The sequence below is a fragment of the Saimiri boliviensis genome, chromosome 7 (assembly GCF_048565385.1).
Source record: "Saimiri boliviensis isolate mSaiBol1 chromosome 7, mSaiBol1.pri, whole genome shotgun sequence".
In the NCBI taxonomy this organism is placed as follows: Eukaryota; Metazoa; Chordata; class Mammalia; order Primates; family Cebidae; genus Saimiri; species Saimiri boliviensis.
In genome coordinates this window covers 28,068,563-28,088,348 of record NC_133455.1, presented here as the reverse complement: position 1 = coordinate 28,088,348, position 19,786 = coordinate 28,068,563, and the positions used below count along the sequence as shown (strand labels likewise).

Genomic DNA, 19,786 nt, shown 5'->3' with positions numbered 1-19,786 from the left:
GAATCAATAGCTACTGCTGTATTCTCTCATGCTAGCTCTGAAAAAAATTAAATGACATCAAAATGATCAGCTGAGGCTTTCAATATTTTTACAGGCTAATATTTCAATATTTTTATTTGATGGTATACATGTTTTGGGATTTTTTTGCCCCAGAGCGCCTCTGAATAAATATAGCAACACCAAATTTCACCCTGTTACAGAGCCTAATTTAAAGTACTTTTACATTTCCATGACAAATTACATAGCAAAATGTCTTCAGGTCCTATGGAAGGCTGAGGCGGGTGGATCACAAGGTCAAGAGATCGAGACCATCCTGGTCAACATGGTGAAACCCCGTCTCTACTAAAAATACAAAACATTAGCTGGGCATGGTGGCGGATTCTATATACTTCTTTACAATTAATCATTGTAGGCCAGGTTGAAGATTCAAGTATTTGGCAAAAGAAATGGAGCCGTTTAAATGCTACTGTATCCATTGGATCACTGCTGTCAGAAGAACAAGTCAGCTTCTTAGACTAAGAAATTGAAAAGTTCAGATTTCCATCCTAAATATACCATCCCATTAGTTGAAAAAAAGAAAACCTAATTTTGTTTTGTTTGTTTTTGGAGATGAAGTCTTGCTCTGTCACCCAGGGTGGGGTGCAGTGGCACGGTCTTGGCTCACCGCAACCTCCACCTCCCGAATTCAAGCAATTCTCCTGCCTCAGCCTCCCAGGTAGCTGGGATTACAGCTATTGCCCGCCACTATGCCCAGCTAATTTTTTGTATTTTTAGTAGACTCGGGGTTTCACCATGTTGGCCAGGCTGGTCTCGAACTTCTGACCCCATGATTCGCCTGCCTTGGCCTCCCAAAGTGCTGAGATTATAAGCGTAACCCACCATGCCCAACCTTGTTTTTAAATTTTATATTTTTAGTGAAAATTCATATGGATAATTTCTTAATAAAAGAAAAAATATTTTCAAAAATATTTAAAGGTTTACTAAATTCTGGATGGCAAAATATACTAACCATGGCCTTGATTCCTTCAGGAAAAAGAAACCGATTATAAAGAGTATCCACTGTATCATTGGGTTCAACATCACATGATCTCTGAAGAAGGATGGGTCCTGTATCCAAGCCATCATCAGCCCAGAAAACAGAAAACCCAGCTTTCTTATCTCCCGTAATTAGAGTCCTGTGAAGAGAAGAATTTTAATTTAAAATGTTGGTTAACTATATCATAAAGTGATGAATGAGTGATATTAAAGTGTAAGGTAGCTATAATGGAAAAGTAGACAATGAATGAAGCTGAGAAACTAACAGTAGAACTGGGAGATGTCAGAGCTCATAAAAAGCACTGCCTACAGGTACTGCTATTTTATATAATACATCCTCATATCTTCAGCCTTTCTTGTTGATGTATAGTAATGAAATGCAGTGAATTCAAAAAGGCATTAGAGTCTATCGTTACTACCACTCACTGACTCCCAGGGGTCAGCTTTCTACTTCAGGATCAAGTAATTTGCCCACTTGGGTTCAATTCCTACATTGAACTTGACCCTCTATTAGCCAGAATAAAAACAGAAGATAAGATAGGATACTCTGTGGAATGTGAAGAAAAGAACTGATTATTAATTCAAGTTGTGCTAATTAATTCAGGTGTAAGATTTATTTAGGACTAGAATTAGCTCTAGATTTTCTACGTAAATTATAGTATAAGATGGCTGATTAATTCAACTATTTGTATTTTGTGCACTATGAACCTTAGCCTATGAGAAAAATGCTGGCCCTCCAGAAGCTTATAACACAAACAATAAGCTAGATCTGTGAATAAATACATCTAAAAGCATATCAGAGAGTAAGCTAATACAGAGAGAGTATGATGTAAGTCAGCCATGCCCATGAGGTAAATAAATTTTACTTCTGAGCTATAAATCAAGACCTAAATCAATCAATCATTAACTCTTCAGAAATACTAAGAAATTAACTGGAATTGTTATCAAGATTCTGAAAATATTGATATGCTTTGATCCAATGATGCTGCATGTGGAGACAGTGTAAAGTGAGAAAAAATACAAGTTTAAGTGCAAAGATATTTACTAAATAATAGTGTATTATTTATAAGAGCCAAAAAGAAATCAATTCATGTAATCAAAATTTAAATACAATTAATACTTTTCATCACATTTAAACCAAGTGTAGGCTTCCGGCTTATTCCAACAATTTGACACAGAGGAGTATTAGGAAGACAGGCAGGTAAAGGAGAGAGGGCAGAAAGGGTCGGAAGGCCTGCCTTAACCCACAGCATTGTGTCCCTTTGGTGTTAGGTACCCACAGTTTACCAGCCACTGTTCTTGACACTGGAAAATTGCAATAGAAATGTTAGGCAAAGTCTTCAAGAAGCCTGGGGTTGAACGGGGAAGATGGACAATGAAGATGATCAGTTCTTCATTGCAAGTCATTACCTGATGATCATTTCAAGTAATTCAGCATTTCCTGAAATGTACTTGAGATGCTCTAGGCAAAAAAACAATTTCTGTGGTCAAATAAGTTTGGGAACATTGTGTATTCAGATTTCCTCTAGGGGATTTTAATACTGACATTAAAACCCATATTAATAGGTCAAATGAATCCAGCAATTAAAAATCCAGCATAAACCAAACTTACTGATCATAAAACCTTTGTTTGCTCAATACCTAGTAACAGTCAATGAATGGAGCTAGTACTCCATAGGCTATTCTTGTGAAATGCTGTCCTGCTTCACGCAGTATGTCTAGATCTCAGGGGAGTTCATGCAATAGTAGTAACCAATCAGGACCTCACAGTTGTTCAAGCATGCCTATTTCTTGATCGCCTAGGTAAAAAACAGGTAGGCAATGGAAATAGACTCATCCTCTCTGTAATTTAAAAAGTCTCACTGGGTGTTCTGGCACACTCTTGAAATCTCAGCTACGTTACAGGAGGATCATTTGAGATCAGGAGTTTGAACCTAGACTGAGCAACATAGCAAGGCCTCATCTCAAAAAAAAAAGAAAAAAAAAAAAAAGTAAAAAGAGAAAATCTCACCAGTTGATAGCAGAGGCTCCTCTGTGCCTGGGCAGGATGGATGGGTGATAGATGATAGAGCCATGCTTTGGACTATCAATTATATCCATGGGGATGAACTGAGTGCAGAAAGGGAGTACATTGAGCTCTGCACCCACGGATCTGTAGGCCTCTGCCACCTCTTTGGTGGTCTTGCCCTTGACTCGCCATTTAGGGAACTTGAACACAGGGGTCCCATCTTTCTCTGCCACCAAAGCTGAGCATAAAAAAGAAGATTTTTTTTTTACAAGTTAGCCATAATTTTACATTGCTATGAATTCACATATTGTAATTTTATAGTTTCATGAAATATTTACAAATAAAACATGGTGAAGAACAATTTAGATTGTGACTAGAATTTCACCTGTTGTAACTGTATCACACTAAGGTGATTTACCTATATACTTAAGGCATAATAAATTAGAACTGAAAAGTTTTTGGCTAGATGATATTTTAAGATTTTAATGAAAGCTTTTTCTTTTTTAGATCGAAATGGTAACTTTATTGCTGATACAACTTTTTAAGAACACAGCTTTAGATTTGGAGCCAAATGCTAATACTTCACCCACCAATTTAACATATTCACCCCTGGCACAGTAAGAAAGCCAAGAATCTCTCCCCTCCTTGTGCAGAACAGACTGTCGACCAGAACACATTCTCCCTGCCAACCAGGCAGATCCTGAAAGATGAAGAGCGCAGGTGCTGAGCTGAGCTTTTCTACCGTCTTTTTCCAAATTCACCAAACAAATAAGTTCACGAAGGTGAGAGGCGAAGAATGCAGAATACATGCTCAGCTCCCAATATGGGTTTTGCTGCGCTGAAGAGACCAAGGTCTCCTTCCTGAGAAGAGTGCTGTCCCCTCCCAAACAAAGGGCTCCATCCTAATCCCATATGAAAATGGAACGGCCCACCGAAGTGCAAACAGCACAAGCCTATTTATTCCGTAATGAAATGTCATTTTTACCATGTGCCTTATACCTTAAGTGTATATATATATATGTCTTTAAGTATACAGTTTTATATATAAGTAGTATATATTTTAAAAATCAGTCAGGCACAGTAACTCACATCTGTAATCCCAGCACTTTGAGAGCCAAGGGAGGAGGATTGCTTGAACCCAGGAGTCCAAGACCAGCCTGGTCAACATAATGCGACCCCTGTCTCTACCAAAAAAAAATTTATTTTTAATTTAGCTGGGTGTGATGGCACATACCTGCAGTCCTAGCTACTTAGGAGGATCACTTGAGCACAGGAGTTCCAGGTTGCAGTAAGCCATGATTGCGCCATTGCACTCCAGCCTGCGCATTGAAGTAAGACCCTGTCTCTAAAAATTTTTTCAGTCTATAGATATATATGTATATATATACTATTATTAATACATAATGGTATGAATATATTACAGAAATGATAGTATATATTATATATGTTTTATAATATAGTAATATATATTACTTTTACAATGTAATAGTAATATATATTTATATACTATATATATTTAATATATAATAGCATATATGTTGATTTTAGGCAATTTCCAGAAGTCTTTAACTAAAGCTTTTCATCTGCGTTTTTGTGTCGCTTTCTTTTCTCCTAGATCTGGACAACAAAATTCATTGACTCCGGGTGAGATGATGCCTCCACCATAAAACCTCAATGCTGGCAGGAAGTCCTGAAGGACCCCAACCATCAGGATTAGCCCCTGATCAATCCATTTGGAAGAATCTGAGAGATCAGCACAATAATGTTCACAAAACGTGAATGTTCATAAGATGTTCAAAAAACTTGTATCAGATGACAGGAAAATGGATAAATGGTGGTAAAAAAAAAATGTGATCATGGGAGAAAATTGTGAAAGATCGTGTGACAAAGAAAAATGGGCGGAGGAAACTTAGAAGTCTTCATTGTAAAAAACGTGCTCCACTGAGACAGGCCGAGACGTCCAAGTGTGGGGCTTCCGTTAGAGTTTTTGGCTGTCCTTGTTGACTGTTCTCACAGGAACAGTCAGCTGCTGTCATCAGTGCTTCCTTATTATGAGCCAGGCGTAGCGTGAGCACTTTGTGTACATTAATCCAATTTAATCCTCATAGCAGCCACGAGAGGTAGCTACCATTGAACTGAGGCTTAGTAAGATCAACAACTTGCCCAAGGTCATAGAGCTGGTAAACAGCAGAGTCAGAATTCGTTCCTTGATTCCAGAACATGTGCTGTTAACCACATGCTGGATCACTTTCTATAGGTGACTCTATAAGTGAGGTTGGTAGTTTTTCTTTTTCTGAGTTATGCCATGAGCCCAAATGGCCATGACCAATGGAAAGGGGGTCCTGACCCTGGGACCAGGCACCAGGGAAGAGTTGATTTCCCAGGATTCATTCTGAAAGGTCTAAAAGTTATATGCTTGCAATCTTTCTGAAGTTCATGTATATGTCAGAGACTGCTAGTTATCCCCCTTCAGCCTTTAGCAATGGATTTCCCTAGTTTAGCTGAACACATAGCCACCCCAAATCAAATCTATATTTCTCAGCCACTCCTCAAATAGATTTGGCCTGTGACTAAGTTCTTGCCAATGGGATACAAGTGGGAGGAATACGTGCAACTCTGGGTTACACCTTTAATAAAAAGCTTTCCCCTGCTTCCCACTCTTTTCCTTTCTGCTTGCTGGAATGCAGACATGATAGTAGGAGCTGAGGCAGCTGTCTTGGACCACGAGATGAAAGTCCAGCATTAGTAAGGATAAAACAACAAATAGAAGGAGCGTGTATTGGGTATGCAGAGTTGCCACACCAGCTGATGGCCAGCCCAGACCTGAGAATTCTTGACCCAGTCATCCCAAGATGCACTCACCCAGAGGGTCAGCTTTTCCATCCTTGTCTGGAACTGTGAACACCCCTACTACTCGGTGGCCCTCTTTGCGGAGGTGGCTATAAACTTCTTGTCCAAAGAGGCTCTGGCCAATGAGTGCCAACTTCAGCTTGTTTTTGAAATAAACCTGTGAAACAATTCAATGATGAAGACATAAGCTTGGATAGAAGACATTGGATAAGAGTGAGGATTGAAAAGTTAGCTATTGGGTACGATGTTCACTCTTCGGGTATCAGGTACACTAAAAGCCCAGACTTCATCACTATGCAGTATATGCATGTAAGAAACCTGCTCTTGGCTGGGTGCAGTGGTTCACACCTATAATCCCAGCACTTTGGGAGGCTGAGGTGGGCAGATCACCTGAGGTCAGGAGTTTGAAACCAGCCTGGTCAACATGGGGAAACCCTGTCTTCACTAAAAATATAAAAATTAGCTGGGCGTGCTGGTGCACACCTGTAATCCCAGCTACAAAGGAAGGAAGGAAGGAAGGCGGGCAGGAAGGAAATCTGCCCCTGTAGAAAGAAAGAGAGAGAGAGAAAAGAAAGGAAGAAAGAGAGAAAGAGAAAGAAAAGGGAAGGAGGGAAGGAAGGAAGGAAGGAAGGAAATCTGCCCTTGTATTAAGAAAGAAAGGAAAGAAAAAAAAGAGAGAAAGAAAAGAAAGAAATCTGCCTTTGTATTCCTAAATATACAAATGTAAAATTTTCATAATTTATAAAAAGAAAAAAATTTTAAGTACATTGGATAATGAACTTTTTCTTTGAGTCATACTGAAAAAAAGATGACTTGAGGACTAAAGCTCAAAGATCTACAAAATAAAATTTTTATTGATGTACACTGAACACAGGCTACATTACATATAGATAGTAGTAAAAATCATTTCACACCTAAGTATCCCTCACCTTCCCTTTGCCCTAATTTCCTTGATTATTCACTTAATCATTGAGGTTGCATGTATTTTAATAAGCCATTTCGGCTCCTTGGTGAAATAAGGCCACATGTAAACAAGTAAGTGTGCCATAGTTAAAAGGAGATTAATTCGGGGCAGGATCTACCTCAGTGTGACAATGCTTTTATTACTCTGTAACACAGAAATAACTAGACTTATCTTTGATCTCCCAAAGAGACCAAGAGCTAACATTTAGTGTTAATATAACACAGAGGTTAAGAGCACAGACTCAGAGCTAGGATGCCTGAGGTCAAAACCTCATGCTCCAACTTAGTTGTGTAGCCTTAAGCAAGGAACTAACTCTATTTGCCTTTTGGTTTTTGTATTTGTTTTTAGAGGTCTTGCTCTGTTGCCCAGGCTGAAGTGCAGTGGTGCAATCACAGCTCACTGCACCCTTGAACTCCTGGGCTCAAGTGATTCTCCAACCTCAGCCTCCCGAGTAGCTGGGACTACAGGTGCATATTACCACTCCTGGCAGAATTTTTAAATTTTTTGTAGACATGAAGTCTTGCCCAGGTTGGTCTTGAACTTGTAGCCTCAAACAATCCTCCTACCTTGGCCTCCCAAAGTGCTGGGATTATAGGTGTGAGACACTGTGCCCAACTATTCACCTTTTCTACCTCTCATCTATAAAATGGGAATGATAATAATACCAACATCATCATCATATAACTGTTTTATTTTCTTTTTCTTTCTTTCTTCCATTTTTGGTTGAGACAGAGTCTCACTTTATCATCCAGGCTGGAGTGCACTGGCACAAACACAGCTCATTGCAGCCTCAACCTCCTGGGCTCAAGCAATCCTCCTGCCTCAGCCTCCTGAGTAGCTGGGACCACAGGTGCACGCCACAATGCCTGGCTAATTTTTAAAATTGTTTTGTAAAGATATGGTCGGAGCATGTTGCCCAGGCTGGTCTCAAACTCTTGGGTTCAGTGTTCCTCCCTCCTTGGCTTCCCAAAGTGCTGAGATTACAGGCATGAGCCACCACACCTGGCCCTCATACAATTTTTATTGACGTAAACATCAGGTGTTGTACTCTATGTGCCATAAAGTACTGTCTAAGTAGAAGCTTTAATAATTTTTCAAGGTCTTGCAATATACTAGACTCTATTATATGTTTTTTCATGCAGTTCAGAATTTAAAAATCTTTGTTAAGTGGCCCAAACTCATTTGGCCTCTAGACCTGGCTTGATCGAATGTCATGCTCTCTATAGTCCTTATAGATTTTTTATAAATTTGACACAAACTCAATTAGCTTCAAAACTAGCCTGAACTGATGTCATGCTGTTTATAGTCTTTATTTATAATATTTATAAACACTATATGAATAGTTACATGTTTGCTTCAGAAAAACCAATGTGCTTTTTTACGGTACTGCCCCAGAACCTGCTGGAAATTTTGTGCAATGTAGCATGTACCGTATTAACTTTCTAAACTGTAAATAATTCTGAACTCTAAAACATATTTGCCCCCAAGTTTTTAGATAAGGGATCAAGGCCTGCATATCATTTCAATTCATTTAATCTTCACATCTTTGCTCTTTTATTAACCCCCATTTTGCACCATTTTATGAATGAAGAAGCTGAGGCTTAGAAATGTTGTGTATCCACTACCAGAAATGAGGAGAGCCTGGAACGTAAATCCCGATCTGTCTGACGTCAAAGCCCATTATGCACCTAAAAATAAAATAATTAGGCTGGGCGTGGTAGCCACGCCCATAACCCAGCACTTTGGGAGGCCGAGGTGGAAGGATTGATTGAGGCCAGGAGTTCGAGACCAGCCTGAGCACCATAGCAAGAGCCACCCTCGGTCCCCCGCCTCATCTCTACAAAAAATTTAAAAATTAGCCAGGAGTGGTGTCACGTGCCTGTAGTCCCAGCTACTCCTACTTGGGAGGCTGAGGCAACAGGATCGCTTGAACCCAGGAGTTCAAGGCTGCAGTGAGTCATGATTGCGCCACTGCACTCCAGCCTGGGCTACCTAGCAAGACCCTGTCTCTAAAACAAAAATTAATTAAAAATAAAATATTTAACATGAACTACGACTACCCATTTCTTTCACCTTATTTATAAATTAACCCTGATACACAAAATACAGTGGTTATCAGGAAATATAAACACCATGTAGATAAGAGTGGCACTAAAGAAGTTCCAGTTTTAAGAATGTTTTTGATCAATTACATCTTCTATAAATTCTCCCAAAATGGAGTCTTCACAATGCTTAAATTCATACGTGGACATGATAGTTGTAAGATGATGATGAGGAACCATCATGTACAGTGAGGTAGATGCAGGATTGTGGATTAAGAGAGGGTAATCACAAGGTCATGACTTCCTATGAGCTTCGTTTCTTGGCAATGCCTCTCCAGAACTCTCTCTACCTTACATTCTTTCATGTTCAAATATGGCTCCACAGGATCTGAACTTAGAATGTTTATCCCCCTCCAATCTAAATGGGATTCTCTAATGTTCTGGAAAGTAATTCTAAATTAGTAAAGCCTCATTGAGAAAATCTGTTTATGAAGAAACTTTATTTTCCTTTATTTCCCACTTTATTAGAGGCATACATAACATCCTGTTTTTAGGCATGAACTTAAAAGGATAGCAGATCACAACTTCTTTGCAACTGAGCTGATAATACAACACAGTTTTAACTAATTTAACTAATTTAAAACAATCCTTTTCTAAGGTCAGCCAAAGTTTCTATCCCCAAAGAACCTAATTAAGCTTCCACAAACACTTACAAGCTAACAGATTAACTCTGTAACAACAGCAAATTCACCTGCAGATAATGCACGGCTGATCATTTAATTTCCTCTCCTCAAAAAAATCAAAATATTCTCTATACTACCTTCAGATTCTATAACTAATCCTGTTGCTTGAAATAGAATCGACATGTTGGCCACCTTACAAAAATTTTGGCTTTACCACACACCATTACCAATGCCAGATATTTAAGACATCTAAAATACTACTTTTAAAACACATAAGAGCCAAGAGACTGAGATGACTCAAATGTAATGTGCCATCAGCTCAGCTGTTGTCGGGTTATTTGGAGTTCAATTCTAGATTCAATCCTCTCCGAGAAAGACAGCATTTAAAGGAACCATGTCGGTTGGGCACGGGCATGGTGGCTCACGCTTGTAATCCCAGCACTTTGGGTAGCCGAGGTGGGGGCCGGGGTGGGGGCGAATCACCTGTGGTCAGGAGCTCAAGACCAGCCTGAACAACCTGGAGAACCCTCGTCTCTACTAAAAATACGAAAAATTAGCCAGGCGTGGTGGCAGGTGCCTGTAATCCCAGCTACTTGGTAGGCTGAGGTAGGAGAATCGCTTGAATCCAGGAGGCAGAGATTTCAGTGAGCTGAGATTACACCATTGCACTCCAGCCTGGGCAACAAGAACGAAACTCCATCTCAAAAAAAAGAAAAAAAAAAAACAAAAGAAACCGTATCAGTATCTTTGGAAACACCACATTTATTGAAATACTTTCTGAGCTTTACGCTAAAGCTATTGGTGAGTTTCTAACTCTGAGAAGTTTTCAGATTTTATAACCATGTTTATAATAAGTTAGCAAGATTCCAGAAACCTGGACGGAGATGTTTTACTCTATTTATTTATTTAGAGACAGGGTTTCACTCCCTGTGGTCACCTAGGCTGGAGAGCAGTGGCATGATCTCAGCTCACTGCAGCCTCCACCTCCTGGGTTCAAGAGAATCTCGTGCCTCAGCCTCTTGAGTAGCTGGGATTACAAGTGTGCACCTCCAGGCCCAGCTTATTTTTTATTTTTAGTAGTGATGGAATTTCACTATGTTGGCCAGGCTGGTCTCAAACTCCTGACCTCAGGTGATCCACCTGCCTTGGCCTCCCAAAGTGCTGGGATTATAGGTTATTTTACTTCCGTCTTATTTCTCTAGGTGTGATCTGAGGACTGCCTGCCTGTGTTGGCAGAAGTAACTGAGAGAATATGCTTAAAATGTGGATTTCTGGGTCCTACTTCAGATCTGTTGAGTCCGAATCTTAAGCCCAGGAAGCTACACTTTAACAAACTCTTCAGTGACTTGTAAGTACATAGAAGTCTGAGAATCTCTGCTCTGTGGAGAGTGATATATCTGCCCACAGGAACAAGATTCGGCCTGGGGGAGTTTGGGTCAGGAAGAAAGGGTGGAAATAAGAGCAAACATTGTAATGAGACCCTAGTATGGGCCAAGTATTTCACATTATTACCTCATTTGATTGCACAATGATTCCTGGAGACAGGCATTATTAACCCACTTTATGGATAAAGAAATTAAAGCACAGAGAGGTTAAGTAACCAGGGGTCAAATAGCCAGTAAGAGGCAGCCCTGAGATCCCAACTCTGTTTATTATCCCAGTGCCTATTGTTTTTTCATAACACCAGCTCTGCAGTCTTGAACGGGGCCTGATTTTCCATCATCAATTAAAATCAGAATAGTATTAGTACCTATCTCATAAGGTTGTTATAAAGATTCAGTGGGATAAAGGGTGTGATGCATTAGCACAGTGCATGGCAATAGTAAATGCTCAGTAAATGTTAACTATTATTATGCCATAAGTAACACCTAGGTATATAAAAATAATGACAATAGATATCTCCTATTGAAAATATACCATGAGCCAACACTGTATTGAGCCCTTTACATTAATTCAAAAAGTATTTATCAAATACTTATCATACATCTTTAATCTGCCCCCCCCCCCCCCGCAGTGACCCATTTTGCAAATGAGAAAACAAAGGGCTCAGAAAAGTTGAGTAACCTGCCCAAGGGCAGAGCTAATAAGAGTCCAAAGCAGGATTCTAACCTGGATCTATCTTACTTTAGCAGATGTGTTTCTAAGGCTCTCCTAACTGAAAGTTCCTCTCCTACTTTAGAAAAAGGAAAACATAGCAATGGTTTGACAGGTCAATTGGGAATAGTTCCATCAGCCTATTTAAGGAAAGGCCACGGTGGTAATGATGTGGGAGACAGCACCATTCTTTAACAGGCTCTCAGTATAGGTGTCTGTTGCATTAGTGAGATAGGACATAAAATGACACACAGTCATTTCCAAATCTGGGTGATAAATTCTATAATCTTGTTGTTTTTTTTTTTTTTCTTTTTTTTTTTCTTGAGATAGAGTCTCATTCTGTCACCCAGGCTGGATTGCAGTGGCACAGTCTCGGCTCACTGTAACCTCCACCTCCTAGGTTCAAGCAATTCTTCTGCCTCAGCCTCCCAAATAACTAGGATTACAGGCACACCCAGCTAACTTTTTTGGTATTTTAGTAGAGACAGGGTTTCACCATGTTGCCCAGGCTGGTCTTGAACTCCTGAGCTCAGGCAATCCACCCGCCTTGGCCTCCCAAAGTGCTAGGATTACAGGCGTGAGCCACTGCGCCCAGCCTTGTTTCTTTAGAGAGAACATTCCGCATTAGAAGAGACTTTTGCAGGGAGCAGAGCCTTTGCATTCCCAGGCTATCCACCCTCTGGATTCTTTAGGAAGCAAGTCAACTATAAGCAAGTTAACCCTGACTATACTCCAAGAATTATAAAAAGATACGCATAGCTTTCCATAGAAAACTTCAAGGCACAGTGCTAAGTCTGCCCTGATCTGAAGCCCTCTAGGCAGATGCTGCCTTAACAGAACCATTTGGCCAGGGTGTTAAATAAGGCCAAAGCTATCCAAGTGAGAATTGGCAGTTTTACACAGAGGACATTCACACAAAAGAATTTTTAAAAGTACATTTGCCTGAGACCCTGAGATGCCTAACACTTTATGGAGCATCCAGCACACAGTGCCCCAAACTGTGCCTGACTCTGTGCAAGACTCATCCAGCAAGCATGTTTTCCGGCTCTGCCACGCTCTGGACAAGAGTGCATGGTAGAGGTGGCACATCACTGGCCTGGCAGAGGTGTTTTATTTGGCCTGCAAAGCATTTTTAAGAGGACTGTGTTAAGATTTTTAGGAGGTTTTGCCTCAGAAGGCAGAATTTCCAACTTCTCTTTAAAACTCAGGAGGTTTGGCCAGGTGCTGTGGCTCATGCCTGTAATCCCAGCACTTTGGGAGGCCAAGGTGGGCGGATCACCTGAGTCAGGAGTTCAAGGCCAGCCTGGCCAACATGGTGAAACCCTGTCTTTACTAAAAATACAAAAAAAAAAAAAAATTAGCTGGGCGTGGTGGCATGCACCTGTAGTCCCAGCTACTTTGGGAGGCTGAGGCAGGAGGATTGCTTGAACCTGGGAGGTGGAGATTGCTGTGGGCCGAGATTGCACCACTGCACTCCAGCCTGGGCAACAGAGCAAGACTCTGTCTCAAAAAACAAAAAACAAAAAAACTCAGGTTTGTTAACCCTGGTCTGTGGTCCCGTATAGGAACAGTTAGCTAGCGCTGACCAGTAACGGCCCCTTTGCCCTAGACGTGGTCTTGCCCTCTATCCAGCTCAAATCCTTCATCTGCTTTACCTGTTTGGCTTCTTGTGACCCCCTACATATAGATCCAAAGAAGTAGTCCCTGTCTTCAGGAATCCACCAACCAGTAGGGAGGGCACACAAGTTAAGACATAGTAACACGTGCTAGAATAGGAGAGCACAGGTTGGTTAAGAAAGGAGACGACTTCTCCAGAAGGGAGCTCCTTAGCTGAATCTTAGAGCATCCATCCTGGGAGTTGGCAGAGAAAAGGGAGAGGAGTGTAGGAGGTCCTTGGGAAGTTCCAGGCAGAGGGAGCAGTATTTACAAAGAAACAAATGCATGTGCACAGCGTGTCCAATACGGGCAGTCAGGGAGTGGTGACAAGTGACACCCTAGAGAGAGACATTGTGAAAGGCCCTGTGGCAAATAACTTGGACCTATTGTGAAGACAATGAGATTCACTGAGCGACTTTAAGCAGGAGAGTTAATTGAAAGCAGGAGAGTCTAATTTCTATGCTAACACACTGCTGCGGCCACTCTGGAGGCATGAACTAGCTCCGGGGAGGCATGCCTCTTGTGCTGAAAATGGAGCAGAGGGTGAAAATGAAAGCTGACCTAGCAATCCACCTTTAGCATATTCACAGGACATAGTTTAGAATAATGCAAAAGCTCTTGCAACCGATTATAACAAACTCTCACACTAACAGAAGGAACAAGTTACACTTTGCATAGAGGCAGGTCTGCAAGATTCAACCAAGATTCAGGATACCACCATAAATGGCAATTTGTGCAACTTGATTTTCCTATTGCCTCATTAGATAAAGAAGATATTAGTGAGGGCTGTCTTGGATGTCTGGCCAACTTTTGTTTTTCATCATAAAAAGGATAAAAGATTAAAAAAAAGAAAAAAAAGGAATGTCAGTACAGGGGCCTATCCGCAGGTGATGCCAGAGGGGGATGCCCAGGATGATTCAGGCTGGAGAAAGCTCTTGGGGCAAGGTTGGTGACCACAGAACACAAATTTTGAGTAAAGGGAGAGACAGTCCAAAGGGCTCAAGTCCAGAAACAGACTCCAGTACTAGAGAGGCAGGATTTCAGTGCACAGCATTTACTATATTTTAATTGTATAAAATTTTATAAAATTAATTTTTAATTACACATATTACACATACACATAATCTCCTTATTTAAAAAAAGGTCACAGATAAGACTACGGTCCCTTTTGACCATCACTCCCAATCCATAGCCCCTGCTCACTCCCCAGAGGAAACTGCTATTGTAGTTTGGTGTGAATTCTACAGACCTTTTCTAGGCATTAAAATACATGGAAATATACCCAAAAAGTATTATTATTTTGTGTTTCCAAAAACAATTCAAATGAAATAATATTATGTGTAATGTTCCACAACGTTCCTTGTCGGTATGGGTAATTCATTCTTTGAAATTGTTGCACGGTACTCCTTAGTGTAACTATATCTCAGTTTATTTGCTCAGGTCCCTATTAAGAAACATTTTGGCTTTCAATATGTCATTATTACAAATACCATGGCAATAGATATCATGGTACATGCTTCCTGTGCCCATGTGGAAGTATTTTTCTCACATACGTACAAGTAAAACTGCAGGATCATTTTTAAACATAAATTTAATTTAAATCGCATCAAATTGACTTCTAGAGTATTGGAGGAACTGTTTTCTCACCCCTGCTAAACACACAATATCATCAAATTTATGATTTTTGCCACCCTAATGAGTGAAAAATGGTACCATGTTCTAAATTGCTTTTGTCTGATTGCTAGTTTGGTTGAGTGTATTTTCATATTTTATTGTTCATTTGTATTTCCTTTTTGGTATATCACTTTAGTTAATGTATTATGTATTATTATTTTTCTAAAAAATACAGATTTAATAGTCTGTCCCACTAATCTATGAACTCTTTGAAACAGGGACCATTTCTTTCTTTATTGTTTTATCTTTTTTGTTATGAGAGTCTGAAAAAGTTACTTCACTTCTCTGGGTCTCAGTTTTCTTATCAGTAAAAGGGTCATAATAATCTAGGTTAGGAATCCCTTATCCAAATTGCTTGGTACCAGAAGTGTTTTGGATTTTGAATATTTTCAGATTTTGAAATGTTTGCATTATACTTCCCAGATGGGCATCCCAAATCTGAGCATCTGAAATCCAAAATGCTGTAATGATCATTACCTTTGAGTGTCACGTCAGTGCTCAGAAATGTTCAGATTTTAAAGCATTTCAGATTTCAAATTTTCAGATTTGGGATGCTCAACCTATAGTACCTACTTCATTGAGATGTCATGAGGATAAAGGAGTACACAGTCACCCTCTGTATTTGTGGGTTCTGTATCCGTGGATTCAACCAACTATGAATTGCATCTGTACCAGACATGTATAATTTTTCTTGTCATTATTTCATAAACAATACAGTGGGATAATTATTTGCATAGTATCTACTTTGTATTCATTATTATAAATTATCTAGAGATGATTTAGAGTGTACAGGAGGATACGCATAGGTTATATACAAATATTACCCCATTTTATATAAGGAACTTGAGCATCTTCAGATTTTGATATCCACAGGAAGTTCTGAAACCAATCCTCTATGAAGACAAGGGACAACAAGGGACAACTGTATAGATAAAGCATTATCAATGCTATCTATTAATATTATAACCTCAGGATTTAGAGTGTTCAGTGTACAATAGACAATTAAATATGGTTTGAAGTTGAATTTGGAGACCCTATGAACAGACAAGACACCAGAGCAGAAGTCAGGAAATGAGGAAACAAGCTAAGAACCTGGTTCCCAGAACTGAGAAATAAAGCAGGTGCTTGGTTCCAAAGAGCAAGGAAGGGTCCTACCTCTTGGGCTGGACCATAAGTTAACCTCAAGTTACCTGGAGCCAGGTCATAAACACAGAGCTACCAGACAGACTTGATGCAGACACTGGCAGAGAAAGCTAAACAACAGGAGGCCAAATGAATAGGAGGGCTAGATAAGTCCTACCGTGGCGAGAAGAAGCAGTGAGCCAAGCAGAATAGCAGAGGTGGGCAATAATACCTAATTGGCAAAGGGTTTTAAAGCAAACCATTGTTTTAGTTAGAAAGATCTAGCCATATCACTAAGCTGAAATCATTAAGCGTTTCTAAGTCCCTTTATTTAAGACAGAGGATAGAAAAATGAATTCTCTCAGGAAGTGTTATAAACTAATTTTCACCTTGGATTTTGCTAGGTTCTGAAAGATTTCTTTTAATTCATCCTTCATTCTGCTTTAATATAAACTTAAAAGCATTGTTTGATTTTTCAGCTTTTAAAGATAAAGTGATAATTAGGACAGGCGCAGTAGCTCATGCTTATAATTCCAGCACTCTGGGAGGCTAAAGTGGGAGGATCACTTGAGATCTGTCTGGCCAACATGGCAAAACCCCGTCTGTACTAAAAATACAAAAATTAGCCAGGCATGGTGGTGCATGTCTGTAATCCCAAGCTATTAGGGAGGCTGAGGCACAGGAATTGCTTGAACCCAGGAGTCAGAGATAGCAGTGAGCCGAGATCATGCTACTGCACTCCAGCCTGGGTGACAGAGTGAGACTCTGTCTCAAAACAATTAAAAAAAAAAAAAGTTAATTTGCATACAATAAAATGCACCCTTTTCAGTGTACTGTGCTGTGAGTTTTGGCAAACACACAGTCACATAGCCATTACCACAATCAAGATGTAGAACCGTTCCATTACCACCCAAGTTCCTTTATGCCTGTTTATAGTCAATCCTTCGTCCTATCTCCAGCTCCAGACATCACTGATCTTTTTTCTGTCCCTATAGTTTTACAATTTCCAAAATGTCAGATAAATGAAATCATAAAGTACGTAGCACTTTGAGTCTGATTCTTACACTTAACATACATATTTGTGTTTCATTCATGTTGTATGCATCAGTAGTTAATTCCTTTTTCTCCCCACTGAGTAGAATTCCATTGTATGGATGGATATACCACAGCTTGTTTATCCTGTCACCAGCTGAGGACAATTTATTTCCAGTTTTTGGCAATTATGAATAAAGCCTCTATAACCATCAATCAACAGGTTTTTACGTGAATGAGTAAGGTTTCATTTCTCTTGGGTGAATACCTAGGAGTGTGACTCCTGAGTCATAGGATAGGTATATGTTTAACTATATATATAACCACCAAACAGTTTTCCAAAGTGGCTATACCATTTTATATTCCCACCAGCCATGTATCTGTTTGACTTTTAATAATTCTTGTAAAAAAACAGTCCAGAACATTTTCTACAGGATAAAACATCCCACGTTCTTCATTCATCACTCAGCATCTTCCCTCTGACCATTGAGGAAACTGTCTTCTTCCCAGCTATATGTGTCACTGCTTTTCTACATGCACCCCTGGGTACAGTCAGATCCTGACCATGCCAGTGCTTCCCGACATCCATGGTTTTGTTTATGCCATTTGCCACCTGGGATGTTTACCTTTTATTACTGAAATCAGATGGAGTCTCACTCTGTCATCTAGGCTGAAGTGCAGTGGCACCATCTTGGCTCACTGTAACCTCTGCCACCCGAGTTCAAACGATTCTCCTGCCTCAGCTTCCCAAGTAGCTGGGATTACAGGTGCCCATCATCACACCAAGCTAATTTTTGTAGTTTTAGTAGAGACAGGGGTTGGCCGGGCTGGTCTTGAACTCCTGACCTCGTGATCCACCCGCCTCAGCCTCCCAAAGTGCTGGGATTACAGGTGTAAGCCACTGCACCTGGCTTATTACTGAAATCTTATGCAAACCCCACTATCAAAATCTTTTCATTCTTCAAGACTTCCTTCCAGTCTCCAAAAAAGATAAGTCAATGAAAAGTGTTGACAGAGGAGGCCAACAAAACAGGCCCAGGCACTGGGCACAGCCCCTTGCTCTCTGTGCTATCCAGCTGGGATCTCATGTGCCACGTGGTGGGGAGAGCTGGCAAAAGACCTGGAAGAGCAGGTCTTCCCCACCCCCACTCCTCATTTTATAAAAGGTGAATATACCTCAAAGTAACTAGAACTTGTTGCAAAGAGTAAAAAGAATTCTCATTATTTAGGTTGTCTGGGATACAGAAAGCTTTTCCTTTGATGCAAGTTTGGGCCAGTTTTTTGTGCTGTTCAAGACTTCTTTCTGCCTCTAAGTTTTTTATACATAGAAATGTACATGTCTTTGGCATGACCGAGAAAAAGAATCGATAAGCAAATTCTTGTATGTACTTCCTATAAAAGAGATAGAATACATAAGACAGGTTTTTTTTTTTTTTTCCTCCCTCTCTGTCTTCCCTAAACAGCCCCGAGGCCCCCTGGGTGCTGAAGGCAGCACCACAATGCAACGTGTCCACTCTCGGTTCCATTTCTGGAGGAGCTGATGCAATTCCCAGGCGCGGGGCTGGGCCAGAGCTCGGTTCTTGTGCTACAGTAAAAGAGTGTTCCAGCGTGGCTGCCTCTGCAGCGCCTGGCAATTCCAGAAATTTTACCATCTTCAGCTCAGCTCAGGAATACTGAGTTTCCCGCCATCACCTTTGAGTGCCATTATCTGAACCGGCCCTGCGTGCCAGTCCCGAGCGCTTACACCTCCCAGGCCGCCAACGAGGACCCGACCGACTTGGTACTTCCCTCCTCCAGGAGAAGGGTGCGGTCCTGTATGGATCCAGGTCTTGACCAGTGATCTCACGATTGAAGAGACAAAGGAAAGGAAGCAGACTCTGTCCTCCTCACCAGGTGACTGTTCCCACTTTGCCATCCCAGCCAGACCCGATATCCAAAAACTGGATCCTCAGCCCCTTCCCGGCAGAAGACAATGGCTTGCGTGCCAGTTCCCATCCGGGACCCTCCCCGGGCCCTTCTCTGAGTTCTCTTTTTTTGTTTGTTCGTTTGTTTTAAACGCTGTCCTGGCTTTTAGCAAAGTCTAAGCATCGCTGCCCATTCCCAGCCCCACCGCCCCGGCCCTCCCACCCCGGAATCTGGAAACCAGGACAGGGTGACAGCCGGGACGCTCGCCCGGGCGGGACTCACCCGGCCGGTGGAGAAGTGCCGGAGCGCCTGGCTGCCCCGCCGCAGCATGCTGGAGGGGAGCGCTCGCACTGGCTGCTCGGCGGCGGGAGAGGCGGGCGGGCGGCGCAGCCTGGGCGCGGCCTGCAGCCCGGATGCCCGGGACTGCCCAGCTCGCGACTCTTAGTCTCGGCGAGTCCGGACCCGGCCCCAGGCCCACCGCCTGCAGCCCGCCCCACCCTACCAGCGGCAAGGACCCGCCCCCTAGCTGGCAAGGCCCCGCCCCCAACCCACTCTGGCAAAGGCCCCGCCCCCCTAGCTGGCAAGGCCCCGCCCCCAGCTGACCCTGCCGCGTCAGCTGGCGGGACTCGGGCGGCCAACTCGGTGCAACCTGGAGGCGCGCGCGGGCCTCCTGGAGGCTGCGAGTCCTGACCCTAGTGCCAAGAGCGCGCGCAGTCCCAGG

The 19,786-nt window shown here is 41.6% G+C and overlaps 1 protein-coding gene across 4 annotated transcripts in view; it reads right to left on the bottom strand.

The window, feature by feature from the left end:
- Positions 1 to 19,465, bottom strand: part of ALDH1L2 (aldehyde dehydrogenase 1 family member L2) — a 72,109-nt gene extending 52,644 nt beyond the window's left edge. The window contains exons 1-4 of one of the 4 annotated variants that reach the window (XM_074402301.1): positions 19,348 to 19,465; positions 5,906 to 6,050; positions 3,047 to 3,281; positions 1,010 to 1,175 (exon numbers count right to left, since the gene is read on the bottom strand). In XM_074402301.1, coding sequence (XP_074258402.1) covers positions 1,010 to 1,175; positions 3,047 to 3,281; positions 5,906 to 6,050; positions 19,348 to 19,395 — 594 coding nt within the window. In that variant the 5' untranslated portion in view covers positions 19,396 to 19,465. The remainder of the gene's footprint in view (positions 1 to 1,009; positions 1,176 to 3,046; positions 3,282 to 5,905; positions 6,051 to 19,347) is intronic. The other 3 variants (XM_074402302.1, XM_074402303.1, XM_039472508.2) reach the window with 3 other exon arrangements.
- Positions 19,466 to 19,786: the final 321 nt, after the last annotated feature.